Raw genomic sequence first — 18467 nt, 5'->3', positions numbered from 1 at the left:
ATAGTTTAAAAAGCGAATCTTATTAATGTCAAAGTCAAGCAAGAGAAGAAAGTAAAGGGGAGGTACTTATGCATAGGCACAAAGCTTGGTCTTAATCATGGATTTAGAACATTGTTATGTCTTAAATAGACCTAACTTGAAAAGCTATTATCTCATAGCTGATTTATTTTTAGTCTTGATTTATTTTTATTTTTTAAAAATGAGATTATTAAAGATGAGAATTCAATTAATATTTACAGTACCTGTGAAACTTCTGTTGAAACTTTAAAGCATCTGCTGGTTCTTTAAATTTTGCTATAGCCTTTCGTTGCTGAGGAAGCATCTGTAAACTCTGGGCAGACAAAAAGAAAGAAAAGATTACTCTGACATCTATTTATTTGTTTAATGTATATCCTGCCTTTCTCTGAACATGAGACCCAAGGCAGCTCAAAACATAGAGTAAAACAAATCACAGGTTAAAAACCCCCCACGTTGATTATAATTTAAAAGTTTTAAAAAAATTAAATCAACTTTTCTATTTAAAACAACACTGATGTGAATCAATTTTAAAGCTTTTAAAACATAAGAAGGAAAATGAAAGTACAGCATATAAAAGCCATTAAAGATCCTTCTGCAACAACCACTTAATTGCCATAATCCATGAGAGCAGAGGGGACCAACTAAGTTTTACATTTTGTTTACTTTTTAAGGAATAGCAGGGCCTGGAAATATTTCATCTCTTTGGAAGGAGGAATCAGGGTGATGTAGAGAATTATTCCATGGTAGGAATACAATCTTGCTGTTTGACATAGAGGATATAAAACTGTGGTCATCAAAGGCAACTTGCAAACGAAGCAATTTGAATGCTAAATTTAAAGCCTAGAATCAGAGAATCATAGAGTAGAAAGAGACTGCAAGGGCCAGCCAGTCCAATCCCTTGCCATACAGGAAATGTAAATATTTGGGCCTTGCTGATTTCCTCAGAAATCAGAATCCTGATTTTTTTGCTAATCCCGAACATGCAGCAAAAATAGAAGATTTTTCAAGCCCCAGAATGGGAAACACACAAATACAGTGGTACCTCGGGATACGAAATACCCAGGTTACGAAATTTCCGGGATACGAAAAAATCCCATTGGAAATAATTGTTCCGGGTTACGAATGTTTTTCGGGTTACGAAAAAAATTTTTGGTGCTTTTCGGCGCTTTTTCGCACGAAACGCGGCTTTTCCCCATTAGCGCCTATGGCAATTCGGCTTACGAAGGCTTTTCGGGTTACGAAAGCGGCCGCGGAACGAATTAATTTCGTAACCCGAGGGAGCAGTGTAAACCACAATGGAGGGTTCAATATGCTGCAGTCCATAAGCTACAGCATGATCACTAATCATTTTGGAAACATGCTTGCCATTCCTATTGCAATAGGGCAGTAGTTCCCAATCTTTGGTCCTCCATTTGTTTTAGATTTCAGATCCCTGAGGCCCCATCCAACTTGGCCACAAGTCAGTAATTTTAGGAGCTGAAATCCAAAACATTTGGAGGACCAAAGGTTGGGAACCACTGCATAGGGAATACTGAAAGCCTAAGATCTCAATTAGTCCCACTGAAATCATGGAACGTAAGGTAGCCACTTTAAAATTCAGCTCTATTGATTTCATTGGGACTAATTCAAAGTACAGTGGTACCTCGGGATACGAAATACCCAGGTTACGAAATTTTCGGGATACGAAAAAATCCCATAGGGAATTATTGTTTCGGGTTACGAATGTTTTTTCGGGTTACGAAAAAACTTTTGGTGCTTTTTCGCACGGAATCGCGGCTTTTCCCCATTAGCGCCTATGGCAATTCGGCTTACAAAGGCTTTTCGGGTTACGAAAGCGGCCGCGTTACGAATTAATTTCGTAACCCGAGGCACCACTGTATGATCAAATCTTACACCAACACATTAATATCACAACTGTTGGATAACTTCATATTTTAGTTACCAGTAACTTTTTTTAAAGGAATAAATCGGCAAAATAATTTCAAGACTAATTTCCCTGACTATTAGTTCTTTACTATAGCTATATGATAGTAAACCAAGGATACAGTACTTAATTGTCAAAGGACTACAGTGAACAGAAGAATGATGTCTAGAACTCATTTTTAATACAAAGAAATCTGGAATGCACGACCATAAGCCAAGACAAAATAAGTTTATTACATACGTAAGTAAACTATGGCCCATAAAACACAGATGAAAAAAAACCCCACAAATATTTGTATAGAAGGACTGCTCCATTTGTATAAAAGGATTGCTTTATTTTTCTTAGGGCTTATGGTTTTTTGTTTTTTGTTTAAAATAGAAGCACATTTCCCCCTTCAACTGTAAGATAAATCATTTAGCATAATTTCAGTGTTCTGCACAAACATGTATTCTAGGAAAATGAAATCCCATTTTCTGCAAAGTGGGCTTACGTGTTCCCAGTCACTAAGTTTACATGTATTTATTAGCTGACAAATCCCACTTGTATATGGGTGCATCTGCACTGTAGAAATAATGTAGTTTGACACTGCTTTAAGTGGTGTAGCTCCATCCTATGGAATCCTGGGATTTTTAGTTTTAGAAGCTCTTTAGTCTTCTCTGCCAAAGAGTGTTGGGGCCTCACAAAACTACAAATCCAAGGAAGTGGTGTAGATGCACTCCTAGTATGGACAGGCTTACATATATAGCAACTTTGTGTTGAAATGATCCAATGGAACAGACAGGGCAAAATAAAGCTGCTTCAGTTCACTTTGGAGGTATGCTGTTTAAATAACACACATATCTTAATAGACCAGAAGCTGTGCCAAAGCTGAGCTCCAATACTTAGGACTGGAGCATGGCTTTGACACAGCTTCCAGCTTCTTAGGATGCATGCATCATTTAAACAGCATACCTCCAAAGTGACCCGAAGCAGCTTCATTTTGGCCTGTTTGTTTGGGCCCTTAGACATCTCTTATCTATCACCACTTGAAAGGAGACAGTGATTTTATACACTGCAACACTAAAGTGACATTTTTAAAAAAATATAGTTAAATACAACTGGTTAATTTAAATACAACTATTTAAGTTCATTAAATGAACTCACCAAAACCAAATATATCTGTTCTTCAGCATAGAAAAATGGCAAGAAAAAGGCTAGCAAAATATAACTGTTTCGGTTTATGTATGTGGGCAGACTAGACAATGCAGCAAAACCACTGCAAAACATCTTGCCAAGAGGTGACGCTTTTCTCCCTTCTTGAATAGTCATGAAGAAGAGATCAGAAATATTTGCTTCTATTTTCAACTAATCATGGGTTGTTGTTATGATTGAAACATGAACTGCAGTTAGTTTTAATGATTTCACGTATACGTTTCCATGCAAATCACTGCCAAGAGTGATGCTGGGAAGAGTATGCAACCTGGAAAGCAGACTGTATCTTAATTTAAAAACAAAAAGGCCAAGAAAATAGAACACAGACCACAGCTGTATCCAAAATGTGTTACTGCATAGATAATGAAGAGCTTCTTTTCATTCCATCAGCCTGTTTTTGAAATGTTTTGTTTAAGAAATAAATTTTGCAAACACAGGAAATAAAGAATTCATTGTGAAGTCGAAGGCTTTCATGGCCGGCATCCAGTTTTTTGTGGGTTTTTCGGGCTATGTGGCCATATTCTAGAAGAGTTCGTTCCTAACGTTTCGCCAGCTTAAGATGCCAGCCACAGATGCTGGTGAAACGTCAGGAAGAAACTCTTCTAGAACATGACCACACAGCCCAAAAAACCCACAAAAAACTAAAGAATTCATCTTTATATTACACTTTATATTAGTGTAAGGTACCTAGAGCTCACCATGAAAACTGTATATTGAAAACAGTCTGATTTATTTAGAAAACAAAACAGTTTTAAAAGCTTTTTAATACAAAAAGTCTTAACAGAGTTAGTGGTACAGATTTATTTATTATAAAATAAACTTTCGTAAACTGAGTACTTTAACAAAGATTGTTTAAAGAGAACTTTTAAAAAAAATAAACACAATCCAGTTCTAGTACAGGTACTTTCACAGTAAATCTGAGAAGTGGAGACTGAAACAAAGTTGTGCAATCATTAAAACAAAAACGGTCTGAGATCTAACTCTCAGAAATCTGGTTGTGGCTAAGGCATTTTAGAGTTTGGAAACAGTTACTTTTTTGAACCCCACAGTCAACCACAGACAAGCTGGGTGAGGGATTTTGGACAATGCAGTTCAAAAAAGTAATGTTTTTAAAAACATTATGGATATTTGATCAGAGCTCCATTCTCTTGTAGGAGTCTGTGTCCCATCTCTCAATAAGAGCACTTTTTAGTAGGTTTTTCATTTCCACATCATTAAAGGTTAACAAATTAAATACAATGCTTGCTGTTAATACAGCAAATTACAGAAGAATTACACAAATTAAGAATTGATTTGCACATATATAAACTATCTATGCTGAGATTTCACCACCTACAGAACAGTCACCGATCATGACGAAGCCCCTCTAATTCCTGAGAGGAATGGCATATTTAAAGGGTCCATTTAAGTCAACATAATGGGAAAAGTGATTGTGGCAAGGCACTCCCCACCAGCGAGATGCAGCAATTTCTCCTCTGTCAACAGATGTTCTCCCCTCTCCTGAACCATCTTCGGCCCTGCTGCTAATAACTGATTCTCACAACCAAGTTAGGTGAATCTCTCTCAACTACTGCAGGACATTCGTTCAATGCCTTAGCCTCCAGCCTCCTGTGATAACCAATTGGGACAGGAAAAAAGAAGAAGAAGAAGCTATATTTAGCTATAGCACTATTTCTCAAGACAACATTCCATCAGCCACCTTGGGTACACAAAACCGACATAATGTGTTATTAATTTATTTCATCCCCCAAATGGAGCTCAATGCAGATTAAGATGGCAAACCCAGAGCCCTGCTTTGAAATAAGAGAAATGGTGAGAAAAGCAACCTGTATCAAATCCAGAGTCATAATGTTCACACCTGTTTTTGTGCACCCCACCACCAAAATTATTGTTCATTACAGAGTCACAAGCGTGTGTGTACAATGGCACACACTTAAATAGTTGGGGGTGACGCTGCCTCAGCTATTGGATATGGAAAGTTCAAGTTCTCTACATTTGGGACTATTGGAGGGCAGATGAAAATAAGAGACATTCCACTCAGTGGAAACTGGCCAGATCACCCAACTCTAGATCTGTTCTATAAACCTATTTCTTACAAACACTCCAACAAAAAGATGCCGTCAAAACAAAATCACTTTTGGCCCTCTATTGTTCCAACTCCAGTTTGTACTATACTGTCCATAGTACTAATTTATATGGGGGTTTTAATTAATTTATTTTTTAGCCAAGTTTCTCAATGATATAAATCTCTAGGAATTTAGATGAGACTCAGTCTTGAGATATTTGGATGAGTCTCAAGTCACAAGATGGAATGTTTTCTTCTAAACAATGACTGCCTTCACTAAACCACTCCCTTTTGGTAGTGCTTGTATCATTCATTATTGAGTGCACATTTAACTCCTAGAAAGAATTGCCTCTGTTTCTTCTTATTTTGTCCTATTCTGTCTGAAATACAGTTCTCTATTCTCAAGAGGAATGCATTTTTTCTCTTTATGCTGGATGTCTTGTTTTCACTCATTCAGCTTACAGAAGCAATACCTGTTTACCAAGGTGGAGATGTACTATTCACCTGCCATCAACATGGCAGTTAAAAGAATATATTCTGGTATGGAAATCTCATTTTTTTTTTTACAGAAACACTTTTATTACACACATAAAAAGGCTAAGAACTGAATCAGTGTGAATATATATTAATTAAAAAATTGTTGTTGTTGTGTGCCTTCAAGTCGTTTCGGACTTACAGTGATCCTAAGGTGAACCTATCACAGGGTTTCCTTGGCAGAATTTGTTCAGAGGGGGTTTGCCCTTGCCATAGGCTAACTTAAATGTGGGTTTCAAACCCAGAACTTATTTCAACTGAAATAATGGTATAAGGCTTTAAATAAATAAATAAATAAATAAATTATGGTGTGATGACTCACATCCAATGGTTGATGCCAACTACAGTATACTGTATTCATTGAATCAATGAATGTTACATAATTGCTGACTTCCTGAATTCCAACAGACTCAGTGGATCTATTATACACTGGTGCCTCGGGTTACGAAATTAATTCGTTCCGCCATTCCTTTCGTAACCCGAAAATTTCGTAACCCGAAAAGGCTTTCCGTTAGCACTGGAAAGCCTATAGCTGCACTTTGCAGCATTTGAATTTCGCGCCGAAATGAATTTCGTAACCCGAAAAATATTTCGTAACCCGAAACAGTTTTTGCCAATCCAACTTTTTCGTATCCCGGAAATTTCGTAACCCGATCATTTCGTATCCCGAGGCACCAGTGTAGTTGGAACTAAAAACTCGAGTAAAAGCCAATGTGATTTTAAATAAAGGTTTATCAGTTGCCCTGACAAGGAACTTTGGGTTGTAATGTAGTGGCTGTTAGCATGCCAATTCAAAGGTGAAAACCAGCAACTCATAAAGTAAAACGGCATTTTTACAGAAGTGTTGCAGAGAAATATAATTAAACAGGCAGAGCTCAGTTATCAAAGCCTCTGACAGTGAGGCTCCTTTTTAAAAGCAAACAAATAAATAAGTGCAATGCTCTATCTTCTGTCTAGCTGGACATTTTTAGCAGCACATATACTGGGAAAATAGTGAAGGAGGGCTGGAGAAACATCAGACTTTTGGTGCTGGGTTGCAGCAGTGTCTGCAGTAGACAATGCAATGAACAACTCTTGAGCTGAGCAAGAAAGGGATTCTGCTGCAGCCAATTCTACTGTATCCAAGCAAGTTAAATTGCAACTGCCTCCAGAATCCCTTTCTGACTAAGTGTGAGCAGCAAAACTTAGAGAAAAAGGGACAGAGGATATACCTGCCTCACAGTCCCCCCCCCCAGCACATAGAAGAAGAAGGAGGAGGAGGAGGAGGAGGAGATCAGCAAGTTTGGCCACCAAAATGGAAATCATAAGAAAAGTGGAGGCTGGTGAAACAAAACGTCATTCCTGGGTGCATTTTGGAAGAAACCTTCAAGCAGTCTGTAGCACATTAAAATGTTGTTTTGTTAATTTATGCAAGGCTTACTTGATCTTGTTTTTCTATTTCATATGCATATATCATTAGTTTTGCTGAAACATGCTCAACTGCTCTCCTTTTTTTGTGGTGTAGGAATCTATCCCTATTCTTTCTACGTTATTTTTGCCTCTTGTACCAAATTTTCTGTTTTAAAAGTGACACCCAGGAACACATCTACTTTGTTAACTGAAATATACCTTTAGTAGTAACTTGATCCCACTATTATCTAATAACTTACTTTACCAGCTTCTGCTTTGGGGATTCCAAAAACAGGTGCTAGGAAAACATATAAAATGGAGTTAAGTCTGCACATATTAACCACACTGTTATAATAATTCTGACTTCTGATTCTCCTGAAATGTGGTACAACCAGCACTGTTTTCTTTCAAGCTCTAACCAAACTATTCTCTCCCTATCATTTCACAAAAAAGAATGGAAGATCCATTCCATGACAATCAGCAATGAGAATGACATTGGATGTAGGCCATCAAGGACAAGATGACAGCCTTTAGCCCAATGATATTCCTAAATGCATCCTTTCACTGTCACAGACAGGTGTGAATTGTTGGCATGCTCTACATATTCTGGGGTATGTGCTGCTCTTGAAGATGATGTTGCTATAAGAGCAAAATTTGCTGTTCTTAGGGACACTACAAGCTGTCTTACACCAAGATTGCTGGATGATCTAGTTTAGTACTATCTGTACTATGTGGCAGCAGTTCTCTAGGGTTTCAGAAGGCAGTTTGTATCTGAAGATGCCAAGGATTGAACCTGGCATGTTACATGCAAGGCGTGTGATCTTGCATGTAATATCTGGACCCTCTTGAAACTGAACTGCCTAGCTCTATCTGACAGGAATCTAGGGTTGCAACTGGTCTATGTCAACACCTAGCCTTTTCATTTAGAGTTTTTCTTTACATATCCACATGTCCATAATAATGATAAGACATTTTCTACAAATGGAGGCTGTTATCATACAATTACCCTCCCTTAGAGGGACAATGAAATAGTACTGAAGGGCAGATCAATGCAGAAAAGGGCTGCCTTGATTCTTGAGAGGTCACATCCATGACCTCCTCTACCCCAATGGAAGGAGATGAAAAGCTGGCAGCATACTTGTTGGCAGTAGAACAAGTAGGAACGAGCCCTTACCTTTCCAGACTGGGATAGGAACAATCACCAAGATTGTAATTCAACCTCAGTGTCCCATACGAAATGGATCTAAGCCATATACTACAGATTAAACTGTGAGATTTGTTAAACTGCATACTGGCCACCACATTCAGCCCAATTCTTGCTATATATACTTTACACACCAAATTTTGAAATGGGGAGAATATTTTGGGGAGAATAAAAAGTTCACCATTGCCCATAATTAACCACATCAACCTCCTACCTCATTTTATTTCCTGCAATATACAGGCATACCATGCTTTGAGGTGCTTTGTTTGAGAGCTCTTCTCTAATACAGCATATTTCAATTACACAACACAGCACCATTTTGTTATCTGTGCTCACTCTGTTTACAGCATTTGTGCACTCTTGTGTCTCAGTGTTGTATTCTGGTATTATTTTTATTTAATAATGACAGTGTAAATATGTTTTTAGGCTTTTATATTCACTGGCAAGTGGGGAAAAAAGGCTGTGATTCATTTTAAGGCAATACAGTGGGCCCTTGGTATCTGCTGGGGTTTGGGTCCAGGACTTTCTGTGGATACCAAAATCTATGGATGCTGAAATCCCATCATATAGAATGGCACAGTACAATGGTATCCCTTATATAAAATGGCAAAATCAAGGTTTGCTTCTTGGACTTTAAAAAAAATATATTTTCAAGCCTTGGATGGTGGAATCCATGGACTCAGAATCTGTGGATGACTGTATCCACATGACAAACTAACCCCACTGTATTAGTGTGCATGCCTGCACTTAAAAATTGAGAAGGGAAACTTCCGACAGGCTGAGAGGCTAGCAGCTGACAGGTTAGCAAACTTCCTACAACAAATGACATTTTGTTTCAAATTCTTTTTTTAAAAAAATTTGTAAACAACTAACCTACACCCTGTGGTAAATCTTGTAAGCTAAATTATCAGCTCCTAATTTTATAACTTGAGGTATAAAAAATGACAGCAGATCTATGACATTGCTTTTAATGAGCACTAGGTTGTGCCATTACTCTGAGAATACAGTACTAAGATGGATGCACTGAACGATTTCTTTCCACTCCCTGCTCTAAAACCATAAGTAGAAATCACTTTCAAATGCATCCTTAGAATATAACTGGAGTTTAAAAATCTGTTTATTTACATGCACACACACACACAAACAAGGCTTAACTGGGCACTTTTACAGTTCAATGACTATAAACTGGTTAGATAATATTAGATATTTTAGCTATATTTTTGATAGTGCTATTAGCGTGAGTTACATCATGCTGATTCATTTGAAGATCAATATGAGAATAAGCAAAAAACAGTTTAGCATGGAGTATACTGAGCTGATGCAAAAAAACAACTGATGGGGCTACACTACTCATGAAAGCTGACAGGCCAATACTATGTATTATAACCAAAGTGTCATTGTACTCAGGAAATCTTTAATTTAGGAATCCATAAAAACATATTGGTGAAAGTTAAGTAACAATCATGCCACCTCATGTCTTATTATAAAGAGTTCAGATTACATAATACAGTCCTTCCTCCATTCTTGCGATCTTCGGACTCGCATCCCTCGCTTATATGTAAGGGACGAGTGGAGGGAGAATGAATGGGGCGTGCGCCCCTGTGCCTATATTCAAACCAATGAGGCTTGAATACAGGCAAAACTCCATTTTCACAAGAGGGTCTGGAACGGATCCCTTGTGAAAAAGGAGGGCAACTGTATATGTTTCTGAAATAGCACTAGATGATCTCTTCAGATTCCTAGGTTAAAACTATGTTCTTGGAACAAATCTGTTTAGACCAATGTCTCTTCAGATATTTTGGACTTCAGCTCTCAGAATCACTGACCATTGGTCATACTGGCTGGTGCTTCTGAGAGCTGAAATGCAGAATGTTTTGAACACCAAGGACTGAGAATGTAGATATTACTACAATTCACTTTATAATGCAGAACTGCTTTCCATGGTATTGTGGCACTAGTGAATTCACAAAGGAATTTTGTTTTTTAAAAAAGAAAGCTGAAAGTAATCTTCTATCAGAATACGTACTAAATATTTCTTCTTCGATATCAGGCTTCTCAAGTGATCCCAACATGTTTTATAATTTGTCAAGGGAAAATACTTATGTAAAACAAGCTTGTTCCCATTTGATGTGTAGTAAAACTGTTCAGTCTGCAAAATTATGTAAGAAAGATTTCAGAGCAAGGCAGGGAAATCTTTTAACTGTTTAGGCTGCATTCCTTCTAGAGCACTGATTCCTCCAGGTGTTTTGGACTCTAGCTCCCAGTAACCTTAGCCAGCATGGCCAGCAGTCAGGAATTCTGGGAGCTGAAGCCCAAAACATCTGGAGGACCAAAGTTTGGGAACCACTGTTCTAGAGTAATCTGTCAGTGATCAAAACCAACAACAGGTAGGGCCAGGCTTCTCTTTCTTTCTGTCACCACTGCCCCCCCCCCCCAAAAAAAAAAACCTGTCCCATGAGTTCAAAGGATATGGGAGATGGCCCTGGCAACAGAAGTTTGAACAGAAAGTTAGCAAGAATCTGCATGGAATTAGGTCCAGCCCTGGTTCAGAGAAAGAGCTGAAGAACAGATGCATAAAACAAGCCAACTTGTTGGTTGTTTTATCCCTGTGTAACTATGCCTGTGTAGGCTATGCTGATGATATGCTGGCAGAAGGGTTACAGTTACTACAAAGAAAGCAAGCTGGTAGCAGTGTAGTTGCCCACTTAAAGCACACTATTTCTCTTATGCTAATCTTTAGTAGGCAGGATCAAGATCTTTGCATCTAAAAGTGTTCCGGGAAAGCTGGCTTACAAAATCACCTGCTCCACAGCCTTCTTCTCCTCACTCGTCAATAAAGCTGTATTTCTTCTGTAACAGTTTCTTCACAATGTAGGTAAAAATACACCATGGCTTGCTTAATGGATTATTACACTAGCATAGACTCCATCAGATCTTACATCTGCAGTACTTCATTCTCAAACTTTTTTTCAGTGGGTATGAAAATACAGAATGTTCTTAAAAAGACAAGCATCACTTCTAGAACTTGGCTGGGTGGGTTTGAACACTGAAATAACACATCGGGCTTGATGTGTTAATCTTTATGGCTACCTTCATGGAATTTGTGTTCTCTGTTCTTTTATGTTTTCCACTACAAATGAATTTTTATTGTAATGTTTTTAAAATGTTTTTGATCTGTGAGCTGCCTTGAGTTCCTTCTGGGAGAAAGGCAGCATACAAATGAAATGAAATGAAATAAATAAAAGCCCATGTAAGATCTCAGAATCACAGACACGGTAAGGGTTTTTTGCAAGGAACATTCACTCCACTCCCTACATGAACCAGGGCTTTTACCTACTTTGAAAAAATTTGGAATGGAGGTGGGAGTAGGCTTCTCCCTTTAATGGGGTATGGTTGTGGGGTCAATTCTTTATTAACTGTGCTGGCCAAATGGCCGTAATAAAGTTATAAAATTCTTTATCAACTACAAAGGAGACTGCAAACCCCCCCCCCCTTTTTTTAACACACACTATATGATACAGCATTGCAAAAGCAGCTCCTTCTTGTTTGTTCACTTACATTTACTGGGAAAGAGAGAAAGTCATGTACAAGCTAGTTACCCAGCCAGCCAGCCTACTAGGTTTGTAGCCAACTGGGTAGGTAGCTAGTTAAGCTCATCACTTTCACCACCACGTGTTTCCCGCTCCCCCACAAATCATGAAAAGAGATAGATAGAGCTATTTTATTACACTACAGCATAAAATTAAAGAAAAGCCTAACATTTCCTCATGAAATATGTTGTATGTTTTCACTCCTAATCCTGAAAATGGACAATATGCTCTATTCCTATTTGCTTCCTGCATATGCAATGTGTGTTGGGGAGGAGGGGAGATTCACCACCGTGCTACACATGATGCAGGCCACAGAGTGGAAGCCCTGCAGTAAGACACCTGTATACCAAAAAGATCATTAATGCCTCTGGTAAGGCAAGCTATCTGCTACTGTGTGAGGCACTACCAAAGTTCACCCTAGTTAATCTGATCTGGGATAAAATTCCTTTACAACCTGGCAAAACTGCTATTGGTAAGATGAAAGGGAAGAGAAAATTCATCTAGAGTTCTATTGCTGTGCAGGCTCCTTTGAACTAAATTCATACTATCATAGTCAGGGAGACTCGGAAGAAACAGGGGGCTATGCATTCTGCTAATCATGTTTTTCTATTCTGCTTTGCATTAAAAGAGAAATATAAATGGGGCACATTTTAACACAAGATACAGAAAGTGCAGTTCATCAGCACAGCTCCTGGAAAAGCCTCTCTGAAAAGGAAGAGCCCAACAGGCTGGACACTTAAATTGTGCCTGGGGCAGGACTGTGGTCTGATCTTGTCTAACACTCATTTCTTTTCAACAGAACTTGATAAAGAGATCTGCTCCATTCGTCATAAGCTTTGAGAACTGAATCATGCTACTGCCCCCTTTTCGGTTCCTACACAGATTAGATCTATAAGTAAGCAACTTTTTAGTACTGGCAGACACAATGGAATACATGAGCGAGACAGCACAGCAACTGGATATGTTCACTGCATGATTTGCAGATGGAGACAGATGGCAAACTATTAGCGAAGGTCATATAGTACAGATAGGCTGCAGTCATCTCCGTCTAAAACTGAAAATGCTCTGAAACAGGCTTTGGCTGACAGCTTCACCTAGAAACAGATGGAAATGGCAGGGAACAAGTTTCCCAACCATTTCTTTCTCTCATGTATGATAGTGCTAGTCCCAAAAGGCTCACATCAAAATCAGCAATGGATGGGCATTTAATATCAATGTATTTTTTTAAATTTTATGTATTTTATTTTATATATCACTTGGCTTTAATCCCTTAGGCATTTATTTCTTCAAATAATACTCCTATAATTCTTGTTGTTGTTATTATTGGTTTCACAGTCTACTAGCTGGAGTATTGGACCATCTATGATTTAGATTCTAGCCAAGCATCTAGGAATTAGTGAAATATCATCAGATAATATGCCACGTTCTAGTGTCACTTTTTGTAACTGAGCTGTTGTGATCCTATCTATAGTAACCGCATTCAAATGTTTTGTCACTCCATTTGGAACTGCTCCCAGAGAACCTATAATTCTTTGTTCAAAAGTTTATTCTTTTTCCCAGTGGCATGTTAATATTAAATATTAATATTTAACTATTATTATAGTGTTACAGTGTGAAGATAAAGTTATTTTAGGGAATATTCTGCCATCAAGGGCATTTCATGGCATCCTGGACGACATCTAACTTAAAGTTACCAATTTAAATCCTATCAGTAGTCCTTACTACAGTAGGCCCACTGAATACATGGAATTTGCCTGTGTGTTAACCATTCAACCTGTGATTCAGTAAGTCTCTTCTAACCAACAAGTCTCTACTGGGACTATCCATCCCCATCACTTTCAAACTATGGAGCCACCTGCCAGTTAAATCTGCTCTCTTTAGTAGGTTAGACCTGTTATAATCCATTGAAACCAGAATCCAGTTGATGTTTTACTTCTTTGGGTGGTGATGTTCTACTTGACCCTCACCACTACTTGAGGTCATTTCTTGTAAGGCTGGGCTGAATGGGTGACATCCAAGCCAGCCCTTTAAAGTGTCAAGTCTCACTCATAAGAAGAACATAGCACTGACCATTCAAATAAAAACTGGAGTCTATACCCTCCAAAAGGACAGGTTGCTCACCTGTAACGGTATTTCTTCGAGTGGTCATCTGCGAATACATACAAATGGGTTTCACTGCGCCTGCGCAGTGCTGCTCGGAACCTACTGGAATCACTGGGCAGAGTTAACTCTGCAACATATTGAAACTTTTTGGCGGTAACTCCGCCCACCCGTTATAAGGCCCCTGCCTTCCCGCTCTTTTCCCCAGTTACGCAATTTTTTCCGCCAAGCAGGCGATGGAAAGAGCCAATGAGAGCAGGACACTGAGGGGACGGACGGGTGGGATTTGTATGTATTCGCAGATGACCACTCGAAGAAATACCGTTACAGGTGAGCAACCTGTCCTTCTTCTTCGTGGTCTCTGCGAATCATACAAATGGGTTTAGACTGACAAGCTAAGGTATGCGGTGGAGGGAGTGTCCTGAAACCAAAGCTATGGTAAACCAAAGGTATATTTATTACAATAATAAACACCTTGAACCATAAAAAGAGTCAGTCTTTTTGTTCATGCAAAGGCAAACATAGCAATAACATTGCTAAACCTGAGGAGGGAACAGAGGTCATGCAAGACCGGTCCCATAGAACTTGTGCAAACCAACATTCACAGAGTGTAGACAGTGCCAACTGTACATAAGTGTTAAACACACAACAATCAGTAGTGCAATCAATGCAACCCTGAAACCAACACAGCCCTCCCGAAAGCTGCGTCTCGAATGGCCCTGGTGTCCAACCTATAATGTTTAATAAAAGTTAGAGGTTGGGACCAGACAGCAGCCTTACAGACATCCTCCAAGGGAATCCCCGACAGGAATGCGGGAGATGCTGACATTGCCCTTGTGGAATGGGACCGAACCCTGCCAGGGAGAGGTTTGCCCAACAGTTCATAGCAGAGGTGGATGGTACCAGCCACCCATTTGGAAAACCTCTGCGCAGACACGGGCAACCCTTTCTTCGGTTCTGAGTAGCATTGGAAAAGTCTCTCGGACCGACTGGAGGCAGCAGTTCTGTCCAAATAAAACGTCAGTGCTCTCCTGACGTCAAGAGAATGCAGGCGTCGCTCCGCATCCGACGTCGGGCTGGATGCGAGAGTGGGCAACACAATGTCCTGGCACATGTGAAAAGCAGACACTACCTTCGGCAAGAAGGTAATGTCCGTACGGAGGACCACCTTGTCCTTATGGAACCTCAAGAATGGCTGGTCCCTCCGTAAAGCACAGAGTTCGCCCGCACAGCGGGCAGAGGTGATGGCCACAAGAAAAGCGGTTTTCCAAGTCAATAGTCTCAAGTCCGCTGTGGCCATCGGCTCAAAGGGCTTGGATTGGAGAGCGGACAGTACCGTCTCCAAACTCCAAGCCGGCGTAGGTACCGACACAGGAGGATACAGGTTGGCACAACCCTTCAGGAACCCTTTCACCAAGGGGTCCTTGAAGAAAGAAACCCTCCCCCCGAACTGGTATTTGGCACAAATGGCAGACAAGTAGCATTTGATGGATGTGAGGGACAGCCCCTCATCCAAAAGTGCCATCAAAAACTCCAGCACCACTGGAGTGGAAACCTGAGCAGGAGACAAGCCCTTTCGGTCAAGGAAGAAGCTAAACCTCCTCCATTTCAGGGCATAAGACCGCTGGGTGGAAGGCTTCCTTGCAGCCAGGATCACCGTCCTCACCGACTCCGGCAAAGCAGTCAGGGCTGTATCCTCCAGGCTACCAGCGGGAGGCTCTCGATGTCCGGGTGGAGAATCCGTCCGTCCTGGATCGACAGCAGGTCCGGGCGAGGGTCGAGACGGAGGAAGCATCTCCTGGAGAGGTGAAGAAGGGATGCAAGCCAGGGCTGTCTCGGCCACCACGGGGTGATCAAGATCGCATGCGAGCGGTCCGTTGTCATCTTGGACACCACTCTGATGATGAGAGGGAACGGAGGGAAGGCGTAGAGGAGCTCCCCCGTCCAGAGGAAGGCGAATGCGTCTCCGAGGGATCCGTCCATTCGCTTCCTGGAGCAGAACTGGGGACAGTGGCTGTTCCACCTGGTCGCGAAGAGGTCGATCCGGGGGGTTCCCCACCGGTCGAAGAGGTCGCTGACTGTCTCGGGATGGAGCCTCCACTCATGGCACACCGAGGGAGATCTGCTGAGGCGATCTGCCAGCTCGTTGTCCTCCCCGGGAAGGTGAATCGCCTGGAGGAGGACGCGTCTCTGGATGCACCAGTCCCAGATGCGGAGCGTGAGGTCGAGCAGGGTCCTTGACCTGGTACCACCTTGCTTGTTGATGTAATACATCATGGTGGTATTGTCCGTCCTCAGGAGGACCACCCTTCCTGTGACAGCGAACTCGAACGCCCTCAATGCCTTTTCCACTGCCAGCATCTCCAAAGCGTTGATGTGGAGACGCTTGTCTTGTGAGGACCACCTGTCTTTGACGACCAAGTCGAGCAGGTGAGCGCCCCATCCCTCCAGGGATGCATCGGTTGTCAGAGTCAGTTGCGATTGGGGCTGATGGAAGGGCATCCCGGTGCAGACATTGCGGCTGTCGAACCACCATCTGAGGGAGGCGGCTACCGGTCTCGGTACCGTAAGCCACTTGGACGGGGGGGTCGTCTAACGGAGAGAAGACCGAGAGGAACCAGGATTGAAGAGGCCGAAGACGAAGTCTTGCCCAAGAGGTGACGAATGTTGTCGATGCCATGTGTCCTAGGGCGACTTGGACGTCTCTGGCTCTCACCCTTCTGTGGGAGGTGCACGGCCTGAGGGACGTCGTCAGGGCCTGAAACCGGTCCGGAGGGAGGAAGGCTAAACAGTTTTCGGAGTTGAGGATGGCCCCGATGAACTTGACCTGCCTGATCGGTGTGAAGTGGGACTTTTCCTTGTTGACGACCAGCCCGAGGGAGTCCAAGAGGCGCAAGGCGAAGGAGACTGCCTGCTGCAGCTCGCCTTGGGATTCGGCTGCAAATAGCCAGTCGTCCAGGTAGGGAAAGACCATGAAGCCCTTCTGATGAAGGTATGCCACCACCGGTGCCATGCAGTTTGTGAAGACTCGTGGAGCCGTGGCCAAGCCGAAGGGAAGAACGTTGTAATGGTACGAGGTGGAGCCGACAGCGAAGGCGAGGAATCTCCGGTGGGACTCTCGGATCCCGATGTGGAAGTAGGCGTCCTTCAGGTCGACGGTCGCAAACCACAGGCCCTGGTGAAGCAGAGGCAGAATGGAAGCCAAGGTTACCATTCGAAAACGGCGGTAGTCAAGGAACAAGTTCAATTGTCTCAAGTCCAGGATGGGCCTGATGCCTCCATCCGCTTTCGGTACCGTGAAGTACCTGGAGAAAAAAGCCCGAGGACATAGGTCGGGCGGTAGGGGGGAGATTGCCCCTTTACCAAGCAAGGCGCGCACTTCGTCGAGAAGGGTGTCCGAGGGGGGAGTGGACATGAAGGCTCCAGTTGGAGGGAGCTCTTGGAACTCGAGGGCATAACCCCTACGGACGATGTTGAGAACCCACGAGTCCGATGTTATAGAGGCCCAGGTGTCAACAAAGGGCCTCAAAATGTCTAAGAAGTAGAGGGGTGAAGGAGGGACAAAGCGCGCTGCGTCCCTTCAGGTTCTCTTCTTCCCCTGGTCGGTGTCCTGCCGGCGGGACTTGCGGTACCGAGGCGGGAAGTTGCGACGGCCAGAGGAGGAGGAAGACTGCGAGGGGAAGCGGTGTCTCTGGGAGCCCTGTTGTTGGGACTGCCGATCCTGGGAGAAGGTCCCCTGTGACTGACCTTGCGGCTGCCACGGGCGCTGACGCTTCCGAAACGGAGAAGCCGGTGTCGAGGACATGCCATGCTTCTTCGCCGCCGCCTTCATCCTGAACTTCCTGTTCAGGCGGTCGTTGGTCTCGGCGTGGAAGAGCCCGGTCCCGTCGAGCGGCATGTCCTCGATGGCTGCCCTGACCGTAGGGTTGAGGTCCGAGGCCCTCAACCAGGCGTGGCGTCTGAGTGCCATGGATGTGGACATGGCCCTCCCTGCGCAGTCAGCCATGTTCCTGGAAGTGGTGATGAGCCAACTCCCAATGGAATGAGTCTCGTCTCTGACCTCCACCAGCTGCCTCTGGATATCATCCGGAATGTCCGGGATGAGAGGGGAGATCCGTTCCATGAGGGTCTGGATGTAGGCCCCCATGCAGGCGGTGTAATTGACGGCCTTCACCGTAAGGGTCGCTGCCGAGTAGGCCTTCTTGGCCAGCCCGTCCACTTTTTTCGCCTCCCGGTCGACAGGGGAGGTCGCCTGCTTCGGAACGAAGCTGTGTTGGGCTCCCTCCACAATCGCAGAGTTCGGCCTGGGGTGGTCTGCCAACCAGGGACAACTCGCCGGGGCGACTCTGTAGAGCGACTCTACTTTGCGGGAGGACGCAGACAGGGTGGCCGGGGAGTCCCAGGACCTCTTCACGATGGTCTGAAGCGATGGGAGGAGAGGCAGACAAGGTG

General features: G+C 42.6%; 1 protein-coding gene across 9 annotated transcripts in view; it reads right to left on the bottom strand.

The window, feature by feature from the left end:
* RBM33 (RNA binding motif protein 33) overlaps positions 1 to 18467 on the bottom strand; it is a 125015-nt gene that overhangs the window by 8043 nt on the left and 98505 nt on the right. For 3 of the 9 annotated variants that reach the window (XM_042477067.1, XM_042477066.1, XR_006104807.1), the window contains exon 18: positions 243 to 331. In XM_042477067.1, the coding sequence (XP_042333001.1) occupies positions 243 to 331 (89 nt within the window). Of the gene's footprint in view, positions 1 to 242; positions 332 to 3747; positions 4742 to 7381; positions 7420 to 18467 lie in introns of those variants that run through there. The other 6 variants (XM_042477068.1, XM_042477069.1, XR_006104806.1 and 3 more) reach the window with 5 other exon arrangements.

This window comes from Sceloporus undulatus, chromosome 6 (genome assembly GCF_019175285.1).
Source record: "Sceloporus undulatus isolate JIND9_A2432 ecotype Alabama chromosome 6, SceUnd_v1.1, whole genome shotgun sequence".
Taxonomy (NCBI): Eukaryota; Metazoa; Chordata; class Lepidosauria; order Squamata; family Phrynosomatidae; genus Sceloporus; species Sceloporus undulatus.
Note: the sequence above shows the minus strand (reverse complement) of the source record. Positions and strands in the feature narration are given on the sequence as shown.